Below are 21,847 nucleotides of genomic sequence, written 5' to 3' on the forward strand. Positions count from 1 at the left end.
TAAGCAGGAATGCATCCTTCCCCCATGGCCCCTTGTCCAGTACAGGGACAAAGGCAACTCCATTCAGCTGTAAGCAGCATATAATTATGTAGCTTCCTGTTCAAATTGTCACGCTTAAAGCAACTTCCACAGCTTGTGATTTCACATTGAAATAGTTTTGCTTGTTTTTGCTTCCTCAAAATGAGTGGATAACGCTGTCCTCAGCGCGCCGTGACTAATGTTCCATGAAGAGTATTGCTGAGTACATGCAGGGGCTGTTCGTGACTCACAGTCAGGGGCTTCTGCTTTTCTGCTCTGCCTCACACCCAAAACACAGAGATCCTGGCTGCTTAGCAGAAGCGTCTGTATGAAATAGCAGCTTCCATACATAAGAGACCTGCAGCCCTGCCTGGTGTTTTAATGAAGCTTTTCAAAGGGGGCACTTTGCTTGAGAACACAACAGGCTCTGCAGTCTGCTTGGTCCATTATCTTAAACGAGCTGCCACTTGACGTCTGTTCGGTTTGCTCTCAGGTTGTACCAGTTGTCCAAGGCTGGGAAGCTGTGCGTTCCAGCCATGAACGTGAACGATTCGGTGACCAAGCAGAAGTTCGACAACCTTTACTGCTGCAGGGAGTCTATTCTGGATGGGTTAGTTCCAAAAAATGATTTTTTAAAAATTCTTTTAATCTAAAAATATTGTTTGACATATCCCCCCCTCCACAGATTAAAAAGAACCACTGATGTGATGTTTGGTGGAAAGCAGGTGGTAGTTTGCGGTTATGGAGAGGTAAGAAATTTTAAAAGGACCTGTACGGGCTTATATTCCAGAATAAACCTTTAAGTTATGTCTGGTCAGTTGAAGAAATCTACTTAATCTTGACTTTTAAGGTGAAAGTCATAGAACTGGATTTTGTCCATAATTCTTTCCTGCTTTGTTAGTGTGAGTAGTTACCCACTGTGTGCTGATGCCATCATTCTATGTACTTTTCTTCTTTTATACCAAGTCCTCACTGAGTCATGTAACGCTACTGAGTCTGTAACTCATACCGAGTCCTCACCGAGTCACGTGACATGCACTGAGTCCTCACTGAGTCAAGTGATTCATACTGAGTCCTCGCTGAGTAATGTGACATGTTCCGAGTCCTCACTGAGTCAGGTGATTCATACTGAGTCCTCGCTGAGTAATGTGACATGTTCCGAGTCCTCACTGAGTCAGGTGATTCATACTGAGTCCTCGCTGAGTAATGTGACATGTTCTGAGTCCTCACTGAGTCAGGTGATTCATACTGAGTCCTCGCTGAGTAGTGTGACATGTTCCGAGTCCTCACTGAGTCAGGTGATTCATACTGAGTCCTCGCTGAGTAATGTGACATGTTCCGAGTCCTCACTGAGTCAGGTGATTCATACTGAGTCCTCGCTGAGTAATGTGACATGTTCCGAGTCCTCACTGAGTCCTCACTGAGTCCTGTGCCGTAGGTGGGGAAGGGCTGCTGTACGGCTCTGAAGGCCTTGGGCGCCATAGTCTGTATCACAGAGATCGACCCGATATGTGCCCTGCAGGCCTGGTGAGGAGAACGGAAACTCTGCAGGCAGCACCTACATCCTCAGAGCGGCCAACCAGCTTCTCTTTCTCCTGGCACAGTCCAGACATCTCAGTCACTGCAAGAATTTTAATTAATTTTGTAATGCTTCTTATAAAGCAGCGGTCGTCCTTAAGGAGAACATTTTGCTTACTCAGAGAGTTCAAGCAAACTGTAAATCTTACAGGTTAACATTAATGTAGATCATTATTTTCACTCCAAAACAATGTTGTCAATCCTGCCAATCCACCGGCTATCAAAACATTAATGTTGTATATCCATTTGGTAATTGAAGATGATGCATTAATGGTTTAATTAAAGTTTTTTGTAATAAATGGTTTAAAAAGTATAGACTAAATTTATCTTCTCTGCAGTACAGTCACTCCTTGTTTAGTGATTACCTCAGTTAGCGACCATTTGCAAATAGGATGGTAATTAAAAATGTATTGTCTGACTAATGCACATATTTACAAGCAAATTTCATATGGCCAACAACAACAACACACATCAGAGTGAGAGAGATCATTGAATTAGGATGAAGGATAAACTATGGAAGGCTGCAGTAAAGTTGTAAGCGCAGTCACGGTTACGGTCACTAAACTACTGTGATTTTCAGTTGCCGACCATTTTGATTAACAAGCTGGTCGCTGGAACAGTACTCAGTTGCTAAACTACGCGTGATTGTATATCAGTCATACATGGTCAACATTAGTTCATTTAAGTTGAGTGAAGTGTGTAAATGAAAACCATTTTCATTCGGGAGACCTTTGGTTCAGTTACAGTCCTAATCCTTATTCCTGCCATGCAGCATGGATGGTTACCGAGTTGTCAAGCTGAACGAGATCATTCGTCTGGTGGACATGATCATTACTTGCACAGGTAAGCCTGCCAGCTCTGCCCTTCTGCACACACTGCACTCCCTCCTCATGACTATTTCAGCTGTCCTGGTCATGGTGCCCCACTAAACTGTCCACATGTGTGCAGACTGCAGGTGTGGCAATGAAAGGTACAGTAACTGCCAACCATTGTGGTCCTTCTTCAAAGCCGTAGTGAATTGATATGTGTGCATTAAGGATTCTTTGGTAGGGTCCTATGTGGCGTCCCTTCATTTGTGCGATAGTCCGTGGTGTGGTTTCCCAAGAACAACCCGAGGCTCGCCCAGGAAATACGAGCTGGTGGCACTGAGGGTCACCCAGCACGGTGTGTGTGTTTCTCTCTGGCAGGGAACAAAAATGTGGTGACCAGGGACCAACTTGATCGCATGAAGAACGGTTGTATTGTGTGCAACATGGGCCACTCCAACACAGAGATCGATGTGGTGAGATACAGTCTGACCTTCTTGCAGGTTCACTGTAAGATAATTAGTGCATTTATTAGTACATTAGTCCATGCTACCCATGTAAAGTGCTGTGTAAGGAATCATCAATTGATGCAGTACAGTTTAGAAAATTTACATTTTACTGTAGGATTAGTCAGTAAAGGTGTGTTGAAAAATTTGCATGAACCTTGTTATTTGTGTGTGTGTGTGTGTGTGTGTATTTGTGTGTTATGTATATATTACAAACCTGTTATTTTTATGTTGTGGGGGCATTTTTCCGGTCCTCACAAGCGGAAACCCAATTTCATAAAAATCTGCAACTGCAGTCAAAAAACTGCAAATACCAAAAGCCTTGTATTTTGTTTGGTTACTTATGGTTTAGGTTATGGCTGGGTGGGGGTTAAGGTGGTCATTGCTGGATTTTGGTTTTCCCCATAGGAGTGAATGGACAGTCCCTACAAAGACATGAGTACAGGTCTGCGTGTGTGTGTGTGTGTGTGTGTGTGTGTGTGTGTGTGTGTGTGTGCCTGTGCGTATGTGCCCATTTATATGTGCGCAAGAGAGAGAGCATAAATGTGCACATTCAACAACAACAAACAACAAAAATATTTTTGTATAGCGCATTATCAGAACATTACATCGTCTCAAAGCGCTTTACAGCATCCTCACCCAAAGCCCCCAGTGAGTAAGCCAGAGGCGACAGTGGCAAGGAAAAACTCCCTAGAAGGAAGAAACCTTGGGAGGGACCAGACTCAAAGGGGGAGCCCAACCTCCAGGGGCCGACAGGGAGAGTCAAATAGGAGAGACGGCTAAGTGCCAAGTCACACTGTCCAAATTATAGGATTTGAGACACAACCGGGGAGCAGGGAGGTGATGACAAGCCGGTGCCGACTCTCCCTCCAATCGCCAGGCAACCAGAAGTAAGGCAGCGGGTCATGGAAGATGACAGAACAGAGGCAGAATGGCGAGCTGGATGCGAGTGCATTCACTTATCTGCATGCCTGTTTTAGTGTGTGTGCCTGTGTGTTTGCATGGTGACTGTGTGTGTGATTCCATGCTTGCACGTATAATTCAGTTTGCTGACACATTCTGTGGACGTGGCCTCTCTTCCTAGGCCAGCCTGAGGACTCCAGAGCTCACCTGGGAGAGGGTTCGATCCCAGGTAGACCACGTCATCTGGCCTGATGGCAAGAGGGTGGTCCTGCTGGCAGAGGTATAGACAGATGGTACAGACACACCTAGTGGTGGGCAGGTCTCTGCTAACTGCTAATTAGCAAAACTAACTTTTCTGTCAGTGAATTAGTGGTTTTCGGTTAGCTGTGCCCACCACTGCCTACATCGTTCCCTGCCCTCGTTCTGACAAGTTTTTTCACATTTGACAGTCTTTCCGTTCCTCCCACATGTGTCATACTCCATAATGATACGATTAAGTAAGTTATTTTGTGTTTTGGGTGTAAATATGAATGGAAATTCAATGAGAATGGGCATTACCACTTCAGGCATATCAACGCTTTACCGATATCACTAGAACATAAGGAATTTACAAGCGAGAGGAGGCCATTCGGTCCATCAAGCTAGTTTGGGGAGAACTTAACTAATAGCTCAGAGTTGTTAAAATCTTATCTAGCTCTGATTTAAAGGAACCCCAGGTTTTAGCTTGCGCTACACTAGCAGGCAGACTATTCCATACTCTAACTAACGCTGTGTAAAGAAGTGTTTCCCCAAATTCAGTTTAAAATGTTCTCCCACTAATTTACACCTATGGCCACGAGTTCTAATATTTAAACTAATACTGAAGTAGCCATATAATACTGCATATTATAATAGTCTGTATTTCCCCCATGCGTTCTGTGCGGTCTCTCTCTCCCTAAGCAGCACTGTTCTGTTTGGTTCCTAAGGGCCGGCTTCTGAACTTAAGCTGCTCTACGGTTCCCACATTTGTTCTGTCGATCACCGCGACAACGCAGGTGAGCTCAGTGACCCCCCCCTAAAAAACGAAGCTTCTGAAATGCTGCAAGATGAGTGCTGACTGGCATTTACACGGGTGAGAGTCAAGCCTAGTGGGGGCTGTTTCCTGAGTAAATGACAGGGTTCCAGAAATACCGCTGCAAACGTCCTTTAAGCTACAGGGCAGCTGCTGCTTCAGTGTCAACAGGCCGTCGCCTGCATTGAACTACATTAAACCACTGACCAGACAGTGGAACTTGCTGCCCAGTGGAACTGCTCCCAACCCCCATATTCCAGAATTAACCACAGGCTGCATCATCACTACGCATTAATATATGGGCCATATCAAGTTTTGATTGATTGACTGATTGATTGACTGATTGATTGATTGATTGATTGATTGATTGATTGATTGATTGATTGATTGATTGATTGATTGATTGACACTTCTCCTTTTGATACATACTAAAGGGTTTGGACAAATTTTAAAAACCTAATTTTAAAAACCTAGAATCCTTTTATCAATAATCCAATACATAAAAATACAACAAATATAATATAACATAAAATAAATGTAATAAATGAAAATACATATTCATGTTCAATGGAAACATCTCTGCTATTTTGCAGGCATTGGCCCTGATTGAGCTGTACAATGCACCAGAAGGCCGTTATAAACAGGATGTCTACCTGCTGCCCAAGAAAATGGGTAAGAGCTGACAGCTGCAGCTCAGTGCTAGGAGAGCCGGGGTTCTCTCTTGGCATCAGGTCTGCTGGAGAGCCAAGGTTCTCTCTTGGCGTCAGGCCTTCTAGGAGAACCGGGGTTCTCTCTCGGCGTCAGGCCTGCTGGAGAGCCGAGGTTCTATCTTGGCGTCAGACCTAGGAGAGCTGGGGTTCTCTCTTGGCGTCAGGCCTGCTGGAGAGCCGAGGTTCTCTCTTGGCGTCAGGTCTTCTAGGAGAGCTGGGGTTCTCTCTTGGCGTCAGGCCTTCAACTTCCACACAATTTAAAAATCAAAAGAAAAAAAAGCTTAGTTTAAGTGTTATATGAAGTTTTGTCATTCAGACATGTCAGTGTCAAACACATTGTCTTTGGTTTACCATTGTTCCTAATTTTGTTGGTGCCAGTAGCTGGAGAGACTCGCAGTCACTCATCCCTGGATGTTAAGCAGACTTTAATAATACAGATTCTGAGCCGAGGCTCTGGGAAGAAAACAGAGACCAGGCGAGGAGCTACAGTAGTGGGGAAATGTAAAACACAAACAGAATATACCATCATTCAGTGGGCTGGATGCGGCCCGTAGGCCTTGAGTGCCTTGAGCGTGGCATTTGCAGAGTAGCTGATGAGTTAGTGCCACCTAGTGGTGCTGTTCTAATGTTGTGTTCCAGCTATACTGAAGGAGTCTGTCTGTTTTAGATGAATATGTTGCCAGCTTACACCTGCCCACCTTCGACGCCCACCTAACTGAACTTTCCGACGAGCAGGCCAAGTACTTGGGACTCAATAAGAATGGACCCTTTAAGCCCAACTACTACAGGTACTGGGCAAGAGCACATACCCTGCAGGCTTACTGCTGACATTCATCTAGGATCACGACCCCATCATAGGCAAAAACACTGCTAGAAAAACCTAACGATTTGCCCCGTACACTAACATACAAAACTAACAGCACACAGCAAAAAGCAACACACACCCAAAAACAGAGGCACGTAACAGACAATTGAAACGGTGGCCATGATATCCTGATAAAGCCCTCTTTGTGTCTGATTTTCAGATATTAATGTGCTTGGATTCCACCCTCATGAAAACAAAGCGCGGAACCTCTGGAAGAAGAGCACATGTTGTCATAATAGGAGAGAAGGCTACTATCATCACAATGATTGTTGCGCTGTTTCACTTTCGCTTTTTTGTAGAATGCAGCAAAGCACCTGCCATTAATCCAGGGTACTAAAAACAAACTACTGTACATGCCCCAAGATACACAGCTGTGTAAATATATCTGTAGAATTACTATGGGGGATTCAAGCATCACACATACACAAAGAAAGTAATCAACAATTATCTCTTTTTTAACAATTTCACATTTTTTATCCCAGTTAATATTTCTTTAAATATTTTAAATGTATTGTAAGATGCAGTTTAATATGAGCGTGAAATGGTGTCAAATGAGGATCTAGAGTTGCAGGGAGGAATTGATTGGGCTAACCCTTTATTGTGTATTCCTGTCAGTGCGGATTTTGTTCAAACCATATTTCTGGCGTGCCTTTTTTGCCTTTTTGTCCTTGTACTGCATTTTAAGCCACTGAATGAAAGCCATTGAGAATGAGCCTCATTATGATGGCCAGCTGTCTTCTGTCCTTATCTGCCATGGACCAATTTTTAAACCGTGTACTAAGAAGATCTCATTGTAAGTCATTTGCCAGTAAAGGTTTGCAAATGGCAGACTTTTCTCAAAAACAAGGACGGCCATGTTGCCTCTCTCATTTATCATTGGTGCGTTGTAGATTCCCAGCACCAAACTGCCATTCCTTGACTGAGGGAAGGAGTAATTAGTGAAGGAATCTTCACTACAAACTGCCTTCTGATGGATGTCTTCTAAGGCAGTGTTTCCCAACCCAGTCCTCGAAAAACCCCGGACAGTCCATGTTTTTGCTCCCTCCCAGCACTCAGCCAATCAGTGACACCGAATACCTGATACAGGTGCTGGGAGCTGAGAAGGAGCAAAAACGTGGACTGGCCGGGGTTCCCCGAGGACTGGGTTGTGAAACACTGTTCTAAGGGCAGCCCAGATGATTGTCAGTACATTTGCAAATCGTGCTTTTCATTTCCAGATGTTATTTTTATGATCATTTAAACACAGTTAGTGCTTCTCCATTTAGTTCTTACTGACTCATATAGTTTCCTACTATATCTTTCAAACAAGTAAAGCAATCTGATTGTCTGTCAGTCTACAAAAATGTGACACATTCAGAGAGCACATGGATGACACATTTTTACATGTATTTTGTTCTTAAGAATATAAATATATCACTGCAGTATTTTAACATTTTGTTTGCACATCAAGTTCATGGAATTTGCAGGAAGTAGAACTTTTAGCTGGTATCCATATCATGTCTATGAAACCATTAGATGATACTACGGAAGAATTCTTCATCCAGGGTGACATCAGGCTTAATATTTGCTTGTTGATTTGAAACGTGATACTGACTGATTAGTATATTAATTGCTAGCTGTAATACTGGACCCCACACTTTAAAAAATCATAGGAAATCCATGATCTGTATGCACTGACATCAGTGAACTTAAGTAAGTAAATATCAGCATATTACTATAAGCAAAAAAATAACATTTAAAACTATCAAAACATATTTTATGTATATGTTTCTCAAAATGCATCCCTTTTGTCCCCAAGAATTATTAGAGTATAAAGCAGGCAGTTTCATTCATTTCATTAGTCAATATTACAGTTTTTTTTCTTGCTGAAGAAGAACTTTTCCCTAATTTTGCAATACAATCCATAGCACTTGCATTGTAATTCAGTAACTGTAAAAAGCTGATGGCTTCTTGTTTGAAAAAAATAGACTTTTGATTTTTGTATTTTATATTTAGTTTTAACTATCTGAAAATGAAAAATTCCACCAAAATTCCTACTAAGGAACATGAGGTGACTAATCCTCACACGCCAGGTCTGCCTCGGGAGCTGCTGGGGGATTTACAGCCTGGGAACGGCATGCCCCCTCTGAGGGATTCCTGCTATTGTGCTTCTCAAAAAAGTATGCGATTTGGATTGGTTCCATCCAAAAATGGTAAAGCTATATAACAGGGTAGACAGCCATAAAAACTGCAATTTGTTTTAGACAATTAATAATTAAAATGTAACTTTATTTTGACAAGTTAACGTGCAGTTAAGAGAGAAGTGCCAGAGACTGCAGAAATGGAAGAAGGACCCTTTTGTGAAAACCAGTTATCACTGTGATGTAAAGCACTGGGCAGCCTTCTGCCTTTGCTCCATTTTTTATCTTAAATTTGGAATGCAAATTGATAGGATATACTTTGTGTACCAATAGCTTAGATGAGTTTTGTTCCCTCCAAAATATCATTTTAAATGACTATTACATATTAGTCATTTCAAAGCTTTGAAGAAAGACAAAGATTTGCCTAATAAATACTAAGTGTGACCCGGACTGTTATTTTGTCGTATTTATTTATCTGTGTGATATATACGATTTGTAATGTAAGTAACCAAACGCAGACCCACTGTTTATCCTGCATTCATCATCACACCAATAGTGCAGGTAAAATTAATCATGTTCATATTTGTCTTTAAATATCTTAATTATGAAATTCTTGACACAGCCACCAGGTGGTGTTGGAGTAAGAACAAATAATTTAACAGAACGAAAGTACTGATAATTAATGCAACAGATATAGGAATATGCATACACGAGCGACTTCGTTTCCATTACCACAGTGTTACCATACACCTTATTACCATCCTCGCTTAATACCTTAAAGATAATCTCCAGTCAGCTGTTACCGCGGGAATGTTTTTATTTTTTATTAATCTGTAGGGTTTGCAAACTACACCAACGCTTTTGGTGTCGCTGATTTTAGGTTTATACTAGTGTAAAATACACTTGCCGTAAGATTTCTTTGCGTCAGTCTGAAAGCGCGTCACACCAGATGCATGAGAGATTGAAACTTGGAATATTTAATCAAATCAAATCAAACATAATGCTAAGTTAGTACTACGTTAAAATATGTTCCTGACCGATAACATGCACCCACGATTAGGAACAGTCACCAGGCTGTCTCTGGCCCCGCCCCCTACACCCGGTTCCGCCGCCGCTTTTCCAGCATTTTCGCGAAAAGGCTGGTCGAGTCGGGAAACTTCGACGCGTTTCGTACCGCTCGTATGAGTCCGGCTGCTTCGGGACGAGCCGCGAGAGTTCGAGAAGAGCGGCAGGTGGGTATATAAGAGCGCGAGCCGGCTTCCCAGCTCAGTCCGAGACGCGGCTGGAAGCGAAGCGAGTGCGAGCGCAGATACCCCAGAGAGAAACCGCTGTAAGTATGATGGCAGAGATTTTCGGAATATTTGGCAGACTGTAATCATTTCCATTGCGAATAATATACGCGTTTCAAAGTGCTACATGTAGAATAGCGTTATGAAAGCAAATGTTAAAACATGTGTATGTCAGGACTTTCACTGAAAACAGCGGAGTAGGTATTCTAATGTTTTAAGATGAAAATAACGAAATCGTGTTCTTGTCGCTTTTCTAACTTTATGCGTGATTTAATGTTATCAGACAGGTGAACGATTATTGCTTACAGTAAAAATCTTCGCACAAAAACATATTTCTGTAATTTTTATTTATTAATAAGCAATTATATATTAGTATGTTTACATTTGAGTTTATGGTTTGTGTAAGTGTCATTTACAATATCGTGGACTAATTTGACTTCAGGCACCGCTAACGAACATGGTTAATTGTTTTGTTTTTATTTTTGTGTTTCAGGCAAAAACTTAATTTTCCCCAAACATTACTCAGTTGTTTCATTTTGCTATAGGAGACCTACGATGTCTTCAGCTAAAGGATTATCAATCGGCATCGACCTGGGCACCACCTACTCCTGTGTGGGGGTGTTTCAGCATGGAAAAGTGGAAATCATTGCCAACGACCAGGGCAACAGAACCACTCCCAGCTATGTGGCCTTCACAGACACCGAACGGCTCATCGGAGACGCCGCCAAGAACCAGGTGGCCATGAACCCCAATAACACCATCTTTGATGCCAAGCGGCTGATCGGCAGAAGGTTTGACGATCCTGTAGTGCAGTCCGACATGAAGCACTGGCCCTTCAAAGTGATCAGTGATGGAGGAAAGCCCAAAGTTGAGGTTGAGTACAAAGGAGAGACCAAGGCATTCTACCCAGAAGAAATCTCCTCCATGGTCCTGGTGAAAATGAAGGAGATTGCAGAAGCCTATCTGGGGCAAAGAGTGACAAATGCTGTCATCACTGTTCCCGCGTACTTCAATGATTCTCAGCGCCAAGCCACCAAGGATGCAGGAGTGATTGCTGGGCTGAACGTGTTGAGGATCATCAACGAGCCCACAGCGGCTGCGATCGCCTACGGCCTAGATAAAGGCAAGAGGGGGGAGCACAATGTCCTGATCTTTGACCTGGGTGGAGGCACCTTTGACGTGTCCATCCTGACCATCGAGGATGGCATCTTTGAGGTGAAGGCCACAGCGGGAGACACCCATCTGGGTGGCGAGGACTTTGACAATCGCATGGTCACTTACTTTGTGGAGGAGTTCAAGAGGAAATACAAGAAGGATATCAGTCAGAACAAAAGGGCGCTGAGGAGGCTGCGCACAGCATGTGAGAGGGCCAAGAGAACCTTGTCTTCCAGCTCCCAGGCCAGTATTGAGATTGACTCTCTGTTTGAAGGCATTGACTTCTACACATCAATCACCAGGGCACGCTTTGAGGAAATGAATTCTGACCTCTTCAGAGGAACTCTGGAACCTGTGGAAAAAGCCCTGAGAGATGCCAAGCTGGACAAGTCGCAGATCCACGACATAGTGCTGGTGGGAGGCTCCACTCGAATTCCCAAGATCCAGAAACTGCTGCAAGATTTCTTCAACGGCAGGGAGCTGAACAAGAGCATCAATCCGGACGAGGCAGTGGCCTACGGTGCAGCTGTTCAGGCAGCCATCCTAATGGGCGATACCTCTGAGAATGTTCAAGACTTACTTCTGCTGGATGTGGCTCCATTGTCTCTGGGCATCGAGACGGCGGGAGGAGTCATGACTGCTCTTATCAAACGTAACACTACCATTCCCAGCAAACAGACCCAGACTTTCACCACCTATGCTGACAACCAACCAGGGGTCTTGATCCAGGTGTATGAGGGAGAGCGAGCCATGACTAAGGACAACAACCTGCTGGGCAAGTTTGATCTCACCGGCATCCCTCCGGCCCCACGGGGGGTCCCCCAGATTGAGGTGACCTTCGACATTGATGCAAATGGCATTCTGAATGTGTCAGCAGTTGACAAGAGCACTGGAAAGGAGAACAAGATCACCATCACCAATGACAAGGGTCGTCTGAGCAAGGAGGATATAGAGCGGATGCTACAAGAGGCAGAGAGGTACAAAGCTGAGGACGACCTTCAGAGAGAGAAAATCGCTGCCAAGAACTCTCTGGAATCATACGCCTTCAACATGAAGAGCAGCGTGGAGGATGAGAACCTGAAAGGCAAGATTAGTGAGGATGACAAGAAAAAGGTCATTGACAAGTGCAACGAGGCCGTCACTTGGCTGGAGAACAATCAGCTGGCTGAGAAGGAAGAATATGAACATCAGCTGAAGGAGCTGGAGAAAGTGTGCAGCCCCATTGTCACCAAGCTGTACCAGGGAGGGATGCCAGCTGGGAGCTGTGGCAGTCAGGCTCGGTCAACTTCTGCGTCCAGCTCTCAGGGCCCAACCATTGAAGAGGTGGATTAAACATTGCAAAATTTTGTACAACAGAATTGTAATTACACTCTTTATCTTTAAAGTTTCAACTATTTTATGTAAAAGAATTATTTAAGCTATTGTACCTTTATTTCCAGATTACAGAAAATGTACCTTTTTATAAGTACAGAAAATGCCTTAATTGAGTGTTGTTTACCATTTTCTTTAATCCTGAATAAGGTTAATTAAAAGATATATATATATATTTCAAACTTTCAAAGATGTGTGGCCAGTTAATTGTGCCGCAATTCCTTACTGTCTGTGCCAGGCTCTTAAATAACAGATATTGTCATTTTGATTTCTTTGGATAAACATTGGCTTCATTTATATTGTTATTGCTTTATCGACAGACCATCATACGTTTTAGACATTATAATAATGACACTTTATTAATCCCCATGGGGAAATTCTCTCTTTGCCTGCCCCCTCCTACTCTCCGTGACACGCAAACACATATGTAGAAAAACGGCAGCTTGGCAGCCGAGGCCGGACTTAAACCGGTGACTCTCTGATCTCAGGCACAGAAGCCACATGCGGTCTCATTATCTGACGGCCATTTGCCTACCCGGATATAAGCTCTCTGAAGATGAATGGATGTATAATTTAGGTCAATTCCACCTATTTTCTGAACCTACTTGTCCTATTCAGGGTTGTGGGTGGTTTTCAACCCATCTCAGGGGCTACGGGCACAAAGCAGAGAACAACTCAGGATGGGGCACCAACCCATCTCAGGGGCTACAGGAACAAAGCAGGGAACAACTCAGGATGGGGCACCAACCCATCACAGGGGCTACGGGCACAAAGCAGGGAACAGCTCAGGATGGGGCACCAACCCATCTCAGGGGCTACGGGCACAAAGCAGGGAACAGCTCAGGATGGGGCACCAACCCATCTCAGGGGCTACGGGCACAAAGCAGGGAACAGCTCAGGATGGGGCACCAACCCATCACAGGGGCTACGGGCACAAAGCAGGGAACAGCTCAGGATGGGGCACCAACCCATCTCAGGGGCTACGGGCACAAAGCAGGGAACAGCTCAGAATGGGGCACCAACCCATCTCAGGGGCTACGGGCACAAAGCAGGGAACAACTCAGGATGGGGCACCAACCCATCACAGGGCACATTCATACACACCTATGGGCAATTTGGGAAGACCAGTCAGCCTCAGCTCTGGGGGTAAACCAGAGCACCCAGAGGAAACCTCATGACAACACTGAGAGAACCTGCAAACTCCACACACACACGGCACTGTGGCAAAGACTCAAACCCGGGTCCCTGAGGTGTGAGAAAGCACACTGTTATCCACTGCACCACCATGCCACCCCATTTAGTTCACTTATGCCATGTAAATCGTTACAGACAAAATGTTCTTGTTCCTTTAAGTGTTAGTAAGCCCAATTTGTTCACCAATCCCAGCGGGTATATTGCGTTATATTCGATGACATCGGAAAGAGTTTGATGTTGGAGGGAACACAATAATTTAAATGTAGAGATCTATTTATATAGGGACAAATTAAGCCATATTAAATACTGGGGATACTGTCATAACACGTGGACCCGTATGTAATGAACATGTGTATAAAAAACATTATAAACAGTTCCTAATTACTAAATGCAATCTAGTGCGTTACCCAGCAACGTATCTTCTCACTTTTTTACACGGCGACCACCCTTCAGTTGAGCTGTTTCACTTTCGCTTTTTTGTAGAATGCAGCAAAGCACCTGCCATTAATCCAGGGTACTAAAAACAAACTACTGTACATGCCCCAAGATACACAGCTGTGTAAATATATCGGTAGAATTACTATGGGGGATTCAAGCATCACACATACACAAAGAAAGTAATCAACAATTATCTCTTTTTTAACAATTTCACATTTTTTATCCCAGTTAATATTTCTTTAAATATTTTAAATGTATTGTAAGATGCAGTTTAATACGAGCGTGAAATGGTGTCAAATGAGGATCTAGAGTTGCAGGGAGGAATTGATTGGGCTAACCCTTTATTGTGTATTCCTGTCAGTGCGGATTTTGTTCAAACCATATTTCTGGCGTGCCTTTTTTGCCTTTTTGTCCTTGTACTGCATTTTAAGCCACTGAATGAAAGCCATTGAGAATGAGCCTCATTATGATGACCAGCTGTCTTCTGTCCTTATCTGCCATGGACCAATTTTTAAACCGTGTACTAAGAAGATCTCATTGTAAGTCATTTGCCAGTAAAGGTTTGCAAATGGCAGACTTTTCTCAAAAACAAGGATGGCCATGTTGCCTCTCTCATTTATCATTGGTGCGTTGTAGATTCCCAGCACCAAACTGCCATTCCTTGACTGAGGGAAGGAGTAATTAGTGAAGGAATCTTCACTACAAACTGCCTTCTGATGGATGTCTTCTAAGGCAGTGTTTCCCAACCCAGTCCTCGAAAAACCCCAGACAGTCCACGTTTTTGCTCCCTCCCAGCACTCAGCCAATCAGTGACACCGAATACCTGATACAGGTGCTGGGAGCTGAGAAGGAGCAAAAACGTGGACTGGCCGGGGTTCCCCGAGGACTGGGTTGTGAAACACTGTTCTAAGGGCAGCCCAGATGATTGTCAGTACATTTGCAAATCGTGCTTTTCATTTCCAGATGTTATTTTTATGATCATTTAAATTTGATCACACAGTTAGTGCTTCTCCATTTAGTTCTTACTGACTCATATAGTTTCCTACTATATCTTTCAAACAAGTAAAGCAATCTGATTGTCTGTCAGTCTACAAAAATGTGACACATTCAGAGAGCACATGGATGACACATTTTTACATGTATTTTGTTCTTAAGAATATAAATATATCACTGCAGTATTTTAACATTTTGTTTGCACATCAAGTTCATGGAATTTGCAGGAAGTAGAACTTTTAGCTGGTATCCATATCATGTCTATGAAACCATTAGATGATACTATGGAAGAGTTCTTCATCCGGGGTGACATCAGGCTTAATATTTGCTTGTTGATTTGAAACGTGATACTGACTGATTAGTATATTAATTGCTAGCTGTAATACTGGACCCCACACTTTAAAAAATCATAGGAAATCCATGATCTGTATGCACTGACATCAGTGAACTTAAGTAAGTAAATATCAGCATATTACTATAAGCAAAAAAATAACATTTAAAACTATCAAAACATATTTTATGTATATGTTTCTCAAAATGCATCCCTTTTGTCCCCAAGAATTATTAGAGTATAAAGCAGGCAGTTTCATTCATTTCATTAGTCAATATTACAGTTATCTTGCTGAACTTTTCCCTAATTTTGCAATACAATCCATAGCACTTGCATTGTAATTCAGTAACTGTAAAAAGCTGATGGCTTCTTGTTTGAAAAAAATAGACTTTTGATTTTTGTATTTTATATTTAGTTTTAACTATCTGAAAATGAAAAATTCCACCAAAATTCCTACTAAGGAACATGAGGTGACTAATCCTCACACGCCAGGTCTGCCTCGGGAGCTGCTGGGGGATTTACAGCCTGGGAACGGCATGCCCCCTCTGAGGGATTCCTGCTATTGTGCTTCTCAAAAAAGTATGCGATTTGGATTGGTTCCATCCAAAAATGGTAAAGCTATATAACAGGGTAGACAGCCATAAAAACTGCAATTTGTTTTAGACAATTAATAATTAAAATGTAACTTAATTTTGACAAGTTAACGTGCAGTTAAGAGAGAAGTGCCAGAGACTGCAGACATGGAAGAAGGACCCTTTTGTGAAAACCAGTTATCACTGTGATGTAAAGCACTGGGCAGCCTTCTGCCTTTGCTCCATTTTTTATCTTAAATTTGGAATGCAAATTGATAGGATATACTTTGTGTACCAATAGCTTAGATGAGTTTTGTTCCCTCCAAAATATCATTTTAAATGACTATTACATATTAGTCATTTCAAAGCTTTGAAGAAAGACAAAGATTTGCCTAATAAATACTATGTGTGACCCGGACTGTTATTTTGTCATATTTATTTATCTGTGTGATATATACGATTTGTAATGTAAGTAACCAAACGCAGACCCACTGTTTATCCTGCATTCATCATCACACCAATAGTGCAGGTAAAATTAATCATGTTCATATTTGTCTTTAAATATCTTAATTATGAAATTCTTGACACAGCCACCAGGTGGTGTTGGAGTAAGAACAAATAATTTAACAGAACGAAAGTACTGATAATTAATACAACAGATATAGGAATATGCATACACGAGCGACTTCGTTTCCATTACCACAGTGTTACCATACACCTTATTACCATCCTCGCTTAATACCTTAAAGATAATCTCCAGTCAGCTGTTACCGCGGGAATGTTTTTATTTTTCCCCCATTTCCGTATCGATGTTACTGTTTTTCTCATTCTCGTCCAGGCTTCTACACAGCAGTACACGCGATTATACAGTATATAACAGTATGTCCACATACCAAGACACCGCTATATCACTGATGGTCATCAACGTTGACTGGGCACTGCGATGCCGTTCTGACCTTGTGTGAGACTGTATGGTACAATGCGAATTATTATATGAAATGTATAATGTACGATACGGTTCATCTTTTTTATAGGACTGACCACGTATAACAGGGGAACTTTAGCGGGGAAATGTCACCTGAAGGCTCCCTGCTTTTCCTGCATATCCGGGAAAAGACAGGAAGGATCATTGATCATGATCTCATCTTAAGTTTTGAATAGACATTAGTGGATTTGTTTCTGACGTATGAATATCTTAGACGGTTGTTACTCTTCTCTAAAAATAATTTTAATCATGCAACAAATAAATAGATTTTTAATATAATTGCGTTTCTACATAACAGTTAAAGACACTTCGGGCATGTAAATGGAGAAAGAAACTATAGTTATACCGAATCTTATACACATAATATCAAGGTTACCAGCTTTGGTTAGCTGACCGGAGTGAGACGTTCAATTCGAGACAAGTCTGCACACCCAGACACAAGCACTTATATGTATGTAAAAGATGTATTACCTTTTAAATAATCTGTAGGATTTGCAAACTACACCAACGCTTTTGGTGACGCTGATTTTAGGCTTATACTAGTGTAAAATACACTTGCCGTAAGATTTCTTTGCGTCAGTCTGAAAGCGCGTCACACCAGATGCATGAGAGATTGAAACTTGGAATATTTAATCAAATCAAATCAAACATAATGCTAAGTTAGTACTACGTTAAAATATGTTTCTGACCGATAACATGCACTCAAGATTAGGAACAGTCACCAGGCTGTCTCTGGCCCCGCCCCCTACACCCGGTTCCGCCCCTCGCTTTTCCAGCATTTTCGCGAAAAGGCTCGTCGAGTCGGGAAACTTCGACTCGTTTCGGCTCGTATGAGTCCGGCTGCTTCGGGACGAGCCGCGAGAGTTCGAGAAGAGCGGCAGGTGGGTATATAAGAGCGCAAGCCGGCTTCCCAGCGCAGACCGAGACGCGGCTGGAAGCGAAGTGAGTGCGCGCGCAGATACCCCAGAGAGAAACCACTGTAAGTATGATGGCAGAGATTTTCGGAATATTTGGCAGACTGTAATCATTTCCATTGCGAATAATATACGCGTTTCAAAGTGCTAAATGTAGAATAGCGTTATGAAAGCAAATGTTAAAACGTGTATATCAGGACTTTCACTGAATGCTGCGGAGTAGGTATTCTAATGTTTTAAGATGAAAATAACGAAATCGTGTTCTTGTCGCTTTTCTAACTTTATGCGTGATTTAATGTTATCAGACAGGTGAACGATTATTTCTTACAGTAAAAATCTTCGCACAAAAACATATTTCTGTAATTTTTATTTATTAATAAGCAATTATATATTAGTATGTTTAAATTTGAGTTCATGGTTTGTGTAAGTGTCATTTACAATATCGTGGACTAATTTGACTTCAGGCACCGCTAACGAACATGGTTAATTGTTTTGTTTTTATTTTTGTGTTTCAGGCAAAAACTTAATTTTCCCCAAACATTACTCATTTGTTTCATTTTGCTATAGGAGACTTACGATGTCTTCAGCTAAAGGATTATCAATCGGCATCGACCTGGGCACCACCTACTCCTGCGTGGGGGTGTTTCAGCATGGAAAAGTGGAAATCATTGCCAACGACCAGGGCAACAGAACCACTCCCAGCTATGTGGCCTTCACAGACACCGAACGGCTCATCGGAGACGCCGCCAAGAACCAGGTGGCCATGAACCCCAATAACACCATCTTTGATGCCAAGCGGCTGATCGGCAGAAGGTTTGACGATCCTGTAGTGCAGTCCGACATGAAGCACTGGCCCTTCAAAGTGATCAGCGATGGAGGAAAACCCAAAGTTGAGGTTGAGTACAAAGGAGAGACCAAGGCATTCTACCCAGAAGAAATCTCCTCAATGGTCCTGGTGAAAATGAAGGAGATTGCAGAAGCCTATCTGGGGCAAAGAGTGACAAATGCTGTCATCACTGTTCCCGCGTACTTCAATGATTCTCAGCGCCAAGCCACCAAGGATGCAGGAGTGATTGCTGGGCTGAACGTGTTGAGGATCATCAACGAGCCCACAGCAGCTGCGATCGCCTACGGCCTAGATAAAGGCAAGAGGGGGGAGCACAATGTCCTGATCTTTGACCTGGGTGGGGGCACCTTTGACGTGTCCATCCTGACCATCGAGGATGGCATCTTTGAGGTGAAGGCCACAGCGGGAGACACCCATCTGGGTGGCGAGGACTTTGACAATCGCATGGTCAGTCACTTTGTGGAGGAGTTCAAGAGGAAATACAAGAAGGATATCAGTCAGAACAAAAGGGCGCTGAGGAGGCTGCGCACAGCATGTGAGAGGGCCAAGAGAACCTTGTCTTCCAGCTCCCAGGCCAGTATTGAGATTGACTCTCTGTTTGAAGGCATTGACTTCTACACATCAATCACCAGGGCACGCTTTGAGGAAATGAATTCTGACCTCTTCAGAGGAACTCTGGAACCTGTGGAAAAAGCCCTGAGAGATGCCAAGCTGGACAAGTCGCAGATCCACGACATAGTGCTGGTGGGAGGCTCCACTCGAATTCCCAAGATCCAGAAACTGCTGCAAGATTTCTTCAACGGCAGGGAGCTGAACAAGAGCATCAATCCGGACGAGGCAGTGGCGTACGGTGCAGCTGTTCAGGCAGCCATCCTAATGGGAGATACCTCTGAGAATGTTCAAGACTTACTTCTGCTGGATGTGGCTCCATTGTCTCTGGGCATCGAGACGGCGGGAGGAGTCATGACTGCTCTTATCAAACGTAACACTACCATTCCCAGCAAACAGACCCAGACTTTCACCACCTATGCTGACAACCAACCAGGGGTCTTGATCCAGGTGTATGAGGGAGAGCGAGCCATGACTAAGGACAACAACCTGCTGGGCAAGTTTGATCTCACCGGCATCCCTCCGGCCCCACGGGGGGTCCCCCAGATCGAGGTGACCTTCGACATTGATGCCAATGGCATTCTGAATGTGTCAGCAGTTGACAAGAGCACTGGAAAGGAGAACAAGATCACCATCACCAATGACAAGGGTCGTCTGAGCAAGGAGGATATAGAGCGGATGCTACAAGAGGCAGAGAGGTACAAAGCTGAGGACGACCTTCAGAGAGAGAAAATCGCTGCCAAGAACTCTCTGGAATCATACGCCTTCAACATGAAGAGCAGCGTGGAGGATGAGAACCTGAAAGGCAAGATTAGTGAGGATGACAAGAAAAAGGTCATTGACAAGTGCAACGAGGCCGTCACTTGGCTGGAGAACAATCAGCTGGCTGAGAAGGAAGAATATGAACATCAGCTGAAGGAGCTGGAGAAAGTGTGCAGCCCCATTGTCACCAAGCTGTACCAGGGAGGGATGCCAGCTGGGAGCTGTGGCAGTCAGGCTCGGTCAACTTCCGCGTCCAGCTCTCAGGGCCCAACCATTGAAGAGGTGGATTAAACATTGCAAAATTTTGTACAACAGAATTGTAATTACACTCTTTATCTTTAAAGTTTCAACTATTTTATGTAAAAAAAATTATTTAAGCTATTGTACCTTTATTTCCAGATTACAGAAAATGTACCTTTTTATAAGTACAGAAAATGCCTTAATTGAGTGTTGTTTACCATTTTCTTTAATCCTGAATAAGGTTAATTAAAAGATATATATATATATATATATTTCAAACTTTCAAAGATGTGTGGCCAGTTAATTGTGCCGCAATTCCTTACTGTCTGTGCCAGGCTCTTAAATAACAGATATTGTCATTTTGATTTCTTTGGATAAACATTGGCTTCATTTATATTGTTATTGCTTTATCGACAGACCATCATACGTTTTAGACATTATAATAATGACACTTTATTAATCCCCATGGGGAAATTCTCTCTTTGCCTGCCCCCTCCTACTCTCCGTGACACGCAAACACATATGTAGAAAAACGGCAGCTTGGCAGCCAAGGCCGGACTTAAACCGGTGACTCTCTGATCTCAGGCACAGAAGCCACATGCGGTCTCATTATCTGACGGCCATTTGCCTACCCAGATATAAGCTCTCTGAAGATGAATGGATGTATAATTTAGGTCAATTCCACCTATTTTCTGAACCTACTTGTCCTATTCAGGGTTGTGGGTGGTCTTCAGCCCATCTCTGGGGCTACGGGCACAAAGCAGGGAACAACTCAGGATGGGGCACCAACCCATCTCTGGGGCTACGGGCACAAAGCAGGGAACAACTCAGGATGGGGCACCAACCCATCTCTGGGGCTACGGGCACAAAGCAGGGAACAACTCAGGATGGGGCACCAACCCATCTCAGGGGCTACAGGCACAAAGCAGGGAACAGCTCAGGATGGGGCACCAACCCATCTCAGGGCACATTCATACACACCTATGGGCAATTTGGTAAGAGCAGTCAGCCTCAGCTCTGGGGGTAAACCAGAGCACCCAGAGGAAACCTCATGACAACACTGAGAGAACCTGCAAACTCCACACACACACGGCACTGTGGCAAAGACTCAAACCCGGGTCCCTGAGGTGTGAGAAAGCACACTGTTATCCACTGCACCACCATGCCACCCCATTTAGTTCACTTATGCCATGTAAATCGTTACAGACAAAATGTTCTTGTTCCTTTAAGTGTTAGTAAGCCCAATTTGTTCACCAATCCCAGCAGGTATATTGCGTTATATTCGATGACATGGGAAAGAGTTTGATGTTGGAGGGAACACAATAATTTAAATGTAGAGATCTATTTATATAGGGACAAATTAAGCCATATTAAATACTGGGGATACTGTCATAACACGTGGACCCGTATGTAATGAACATGTGTATAAAAAACATTATAAACAGTTCCTAATTACTAAATGCAATCTAGTGCGTTACCCAGCAACGTATCTTCTCACTTTTTTACACGGCGACCACCCTTCAGTTTCACAGAAGATTTGAGGTGTAATATTATTGTTCACCACAAGGTGGAAGCATAATATCGTGTTCC

General features: G+C 43.2%; 2 protein-coding genes across 8 annotated transcripts in view; both read left to right on the forward strand.

The window, feature by feature from the left end:
* ahcyl1 (adenosylhomocysteinase-like 1) overlaps positions 1-9,007 on the forward strand; it is a 33,554-nt gene extending 24,547 nt beyond the window's left edge. For 2 of the 3 annotated variants that reach the window (XM_049003114.1, XM_049003116.1), the window contains exons 8-17: positions 512-628; positions 704-767; positions 1,457-1,545; positions 2,369-2,439; positions 2,784-2,878; positions 3,993-4,091; positions 4,777-4,845; positions 5,456-5,534; positions 6,240-6,360; positions 6,598-9,007. In XM_049003114.1, the coding sequence (XP_048859071.1) occupies positions 512-628; positions 704-767; positions 1,457-1,545; positions 2,369-2,439; positions 2,784-2,878; positions 3,993-4,091; positions 4,777-4,845; positions 5,456-5,534; positions 6,240-6,360; positions 6,598-6,604 (811 nt within the window). In that variant the 3' untranslated portion in view covers positions 6,605-9,007. Of the gene's footprint in view, positions 1-511; positions 629-703; positions 768-1,456; positions 1,546-2,368; positions 2,440-2,783; positions 2,879-3,992; positions 4,092-4,776; positions 4,846-5,455; positions 5,612-5,684; positions 6,361-6,597 lie in introns of all 3 variants that reach the window. The other variant, XR_007388373.1, reaches the window with a different exon arrangement.
* A 769-nt stretch (positions 9,008-9,776) lies between these two features.
* On the forward strand, positions 9,777-20,536 carry hspa1b (heat shock protein family A (Hsp70) member 1B). 5 transcript variants are annotated; one of them, XM_049003113.1, is made up of 3 exons: positions 9,778-9,887; positions 10,340-11,018; positions 18,994-20,536. In XM_049003113.1, the coding sequence occupies exons 2-3, from the start codon at positions 10,402-10,404 to the stop codon at positions 20,306-20,308; spliced, it is 1,932 nt and encodes a 643-aa protein (XP_048859070.1). In that variant the 5' UTR covers positions 9,778-9,887; positions 10,340-10,401; the 3' UTR covers positions 20,309-20,536. The 5 variants fall into 5 exon arrangements, with proteins under 5 accessions (XP_048859067.1, XP_048859070.1, XP_048859069.1 ...); XM_049003112.1 differs by having other exon boundaries at positions 10,340-11,004; positions 18,980-20,536; XM_049003111.1 differs by having other exon boundaries at positions 9,779-9,887; positions 10,340-10,719; positions 18,695-20,536.
* The last annotated feature ends 1,311 nt before the right edge of the window (positions 20,537-21,847 follow it).

This window comes from Brienomyrus brachyistius, unplaced genomic scaffold (assembly GCF_023856365.1).
Source record: "Brienomyrus brachyistius isolate T26 unplaced genomic scaffold, BBRACH_0.4 scaffold74, whole genome shotgun sequence".
Taxonomy (NCBI): domain Eukaryota; kingdom Metazoa; phylum Chordata; class Actinopteri; order Osteoglossiformes; family Mormyridae; genus Brienomyrus; species Brienomyrus brachyistius.

Excerpts from the sequence above, each read along its gene's own strand:
- hspa1b (XM_049003110.1), top strand. The coding sequence starts at position 10,402 with ATGTCTTCAGCTAAAGGATTATCAATCGGCATCGACCTGGGCACCACC.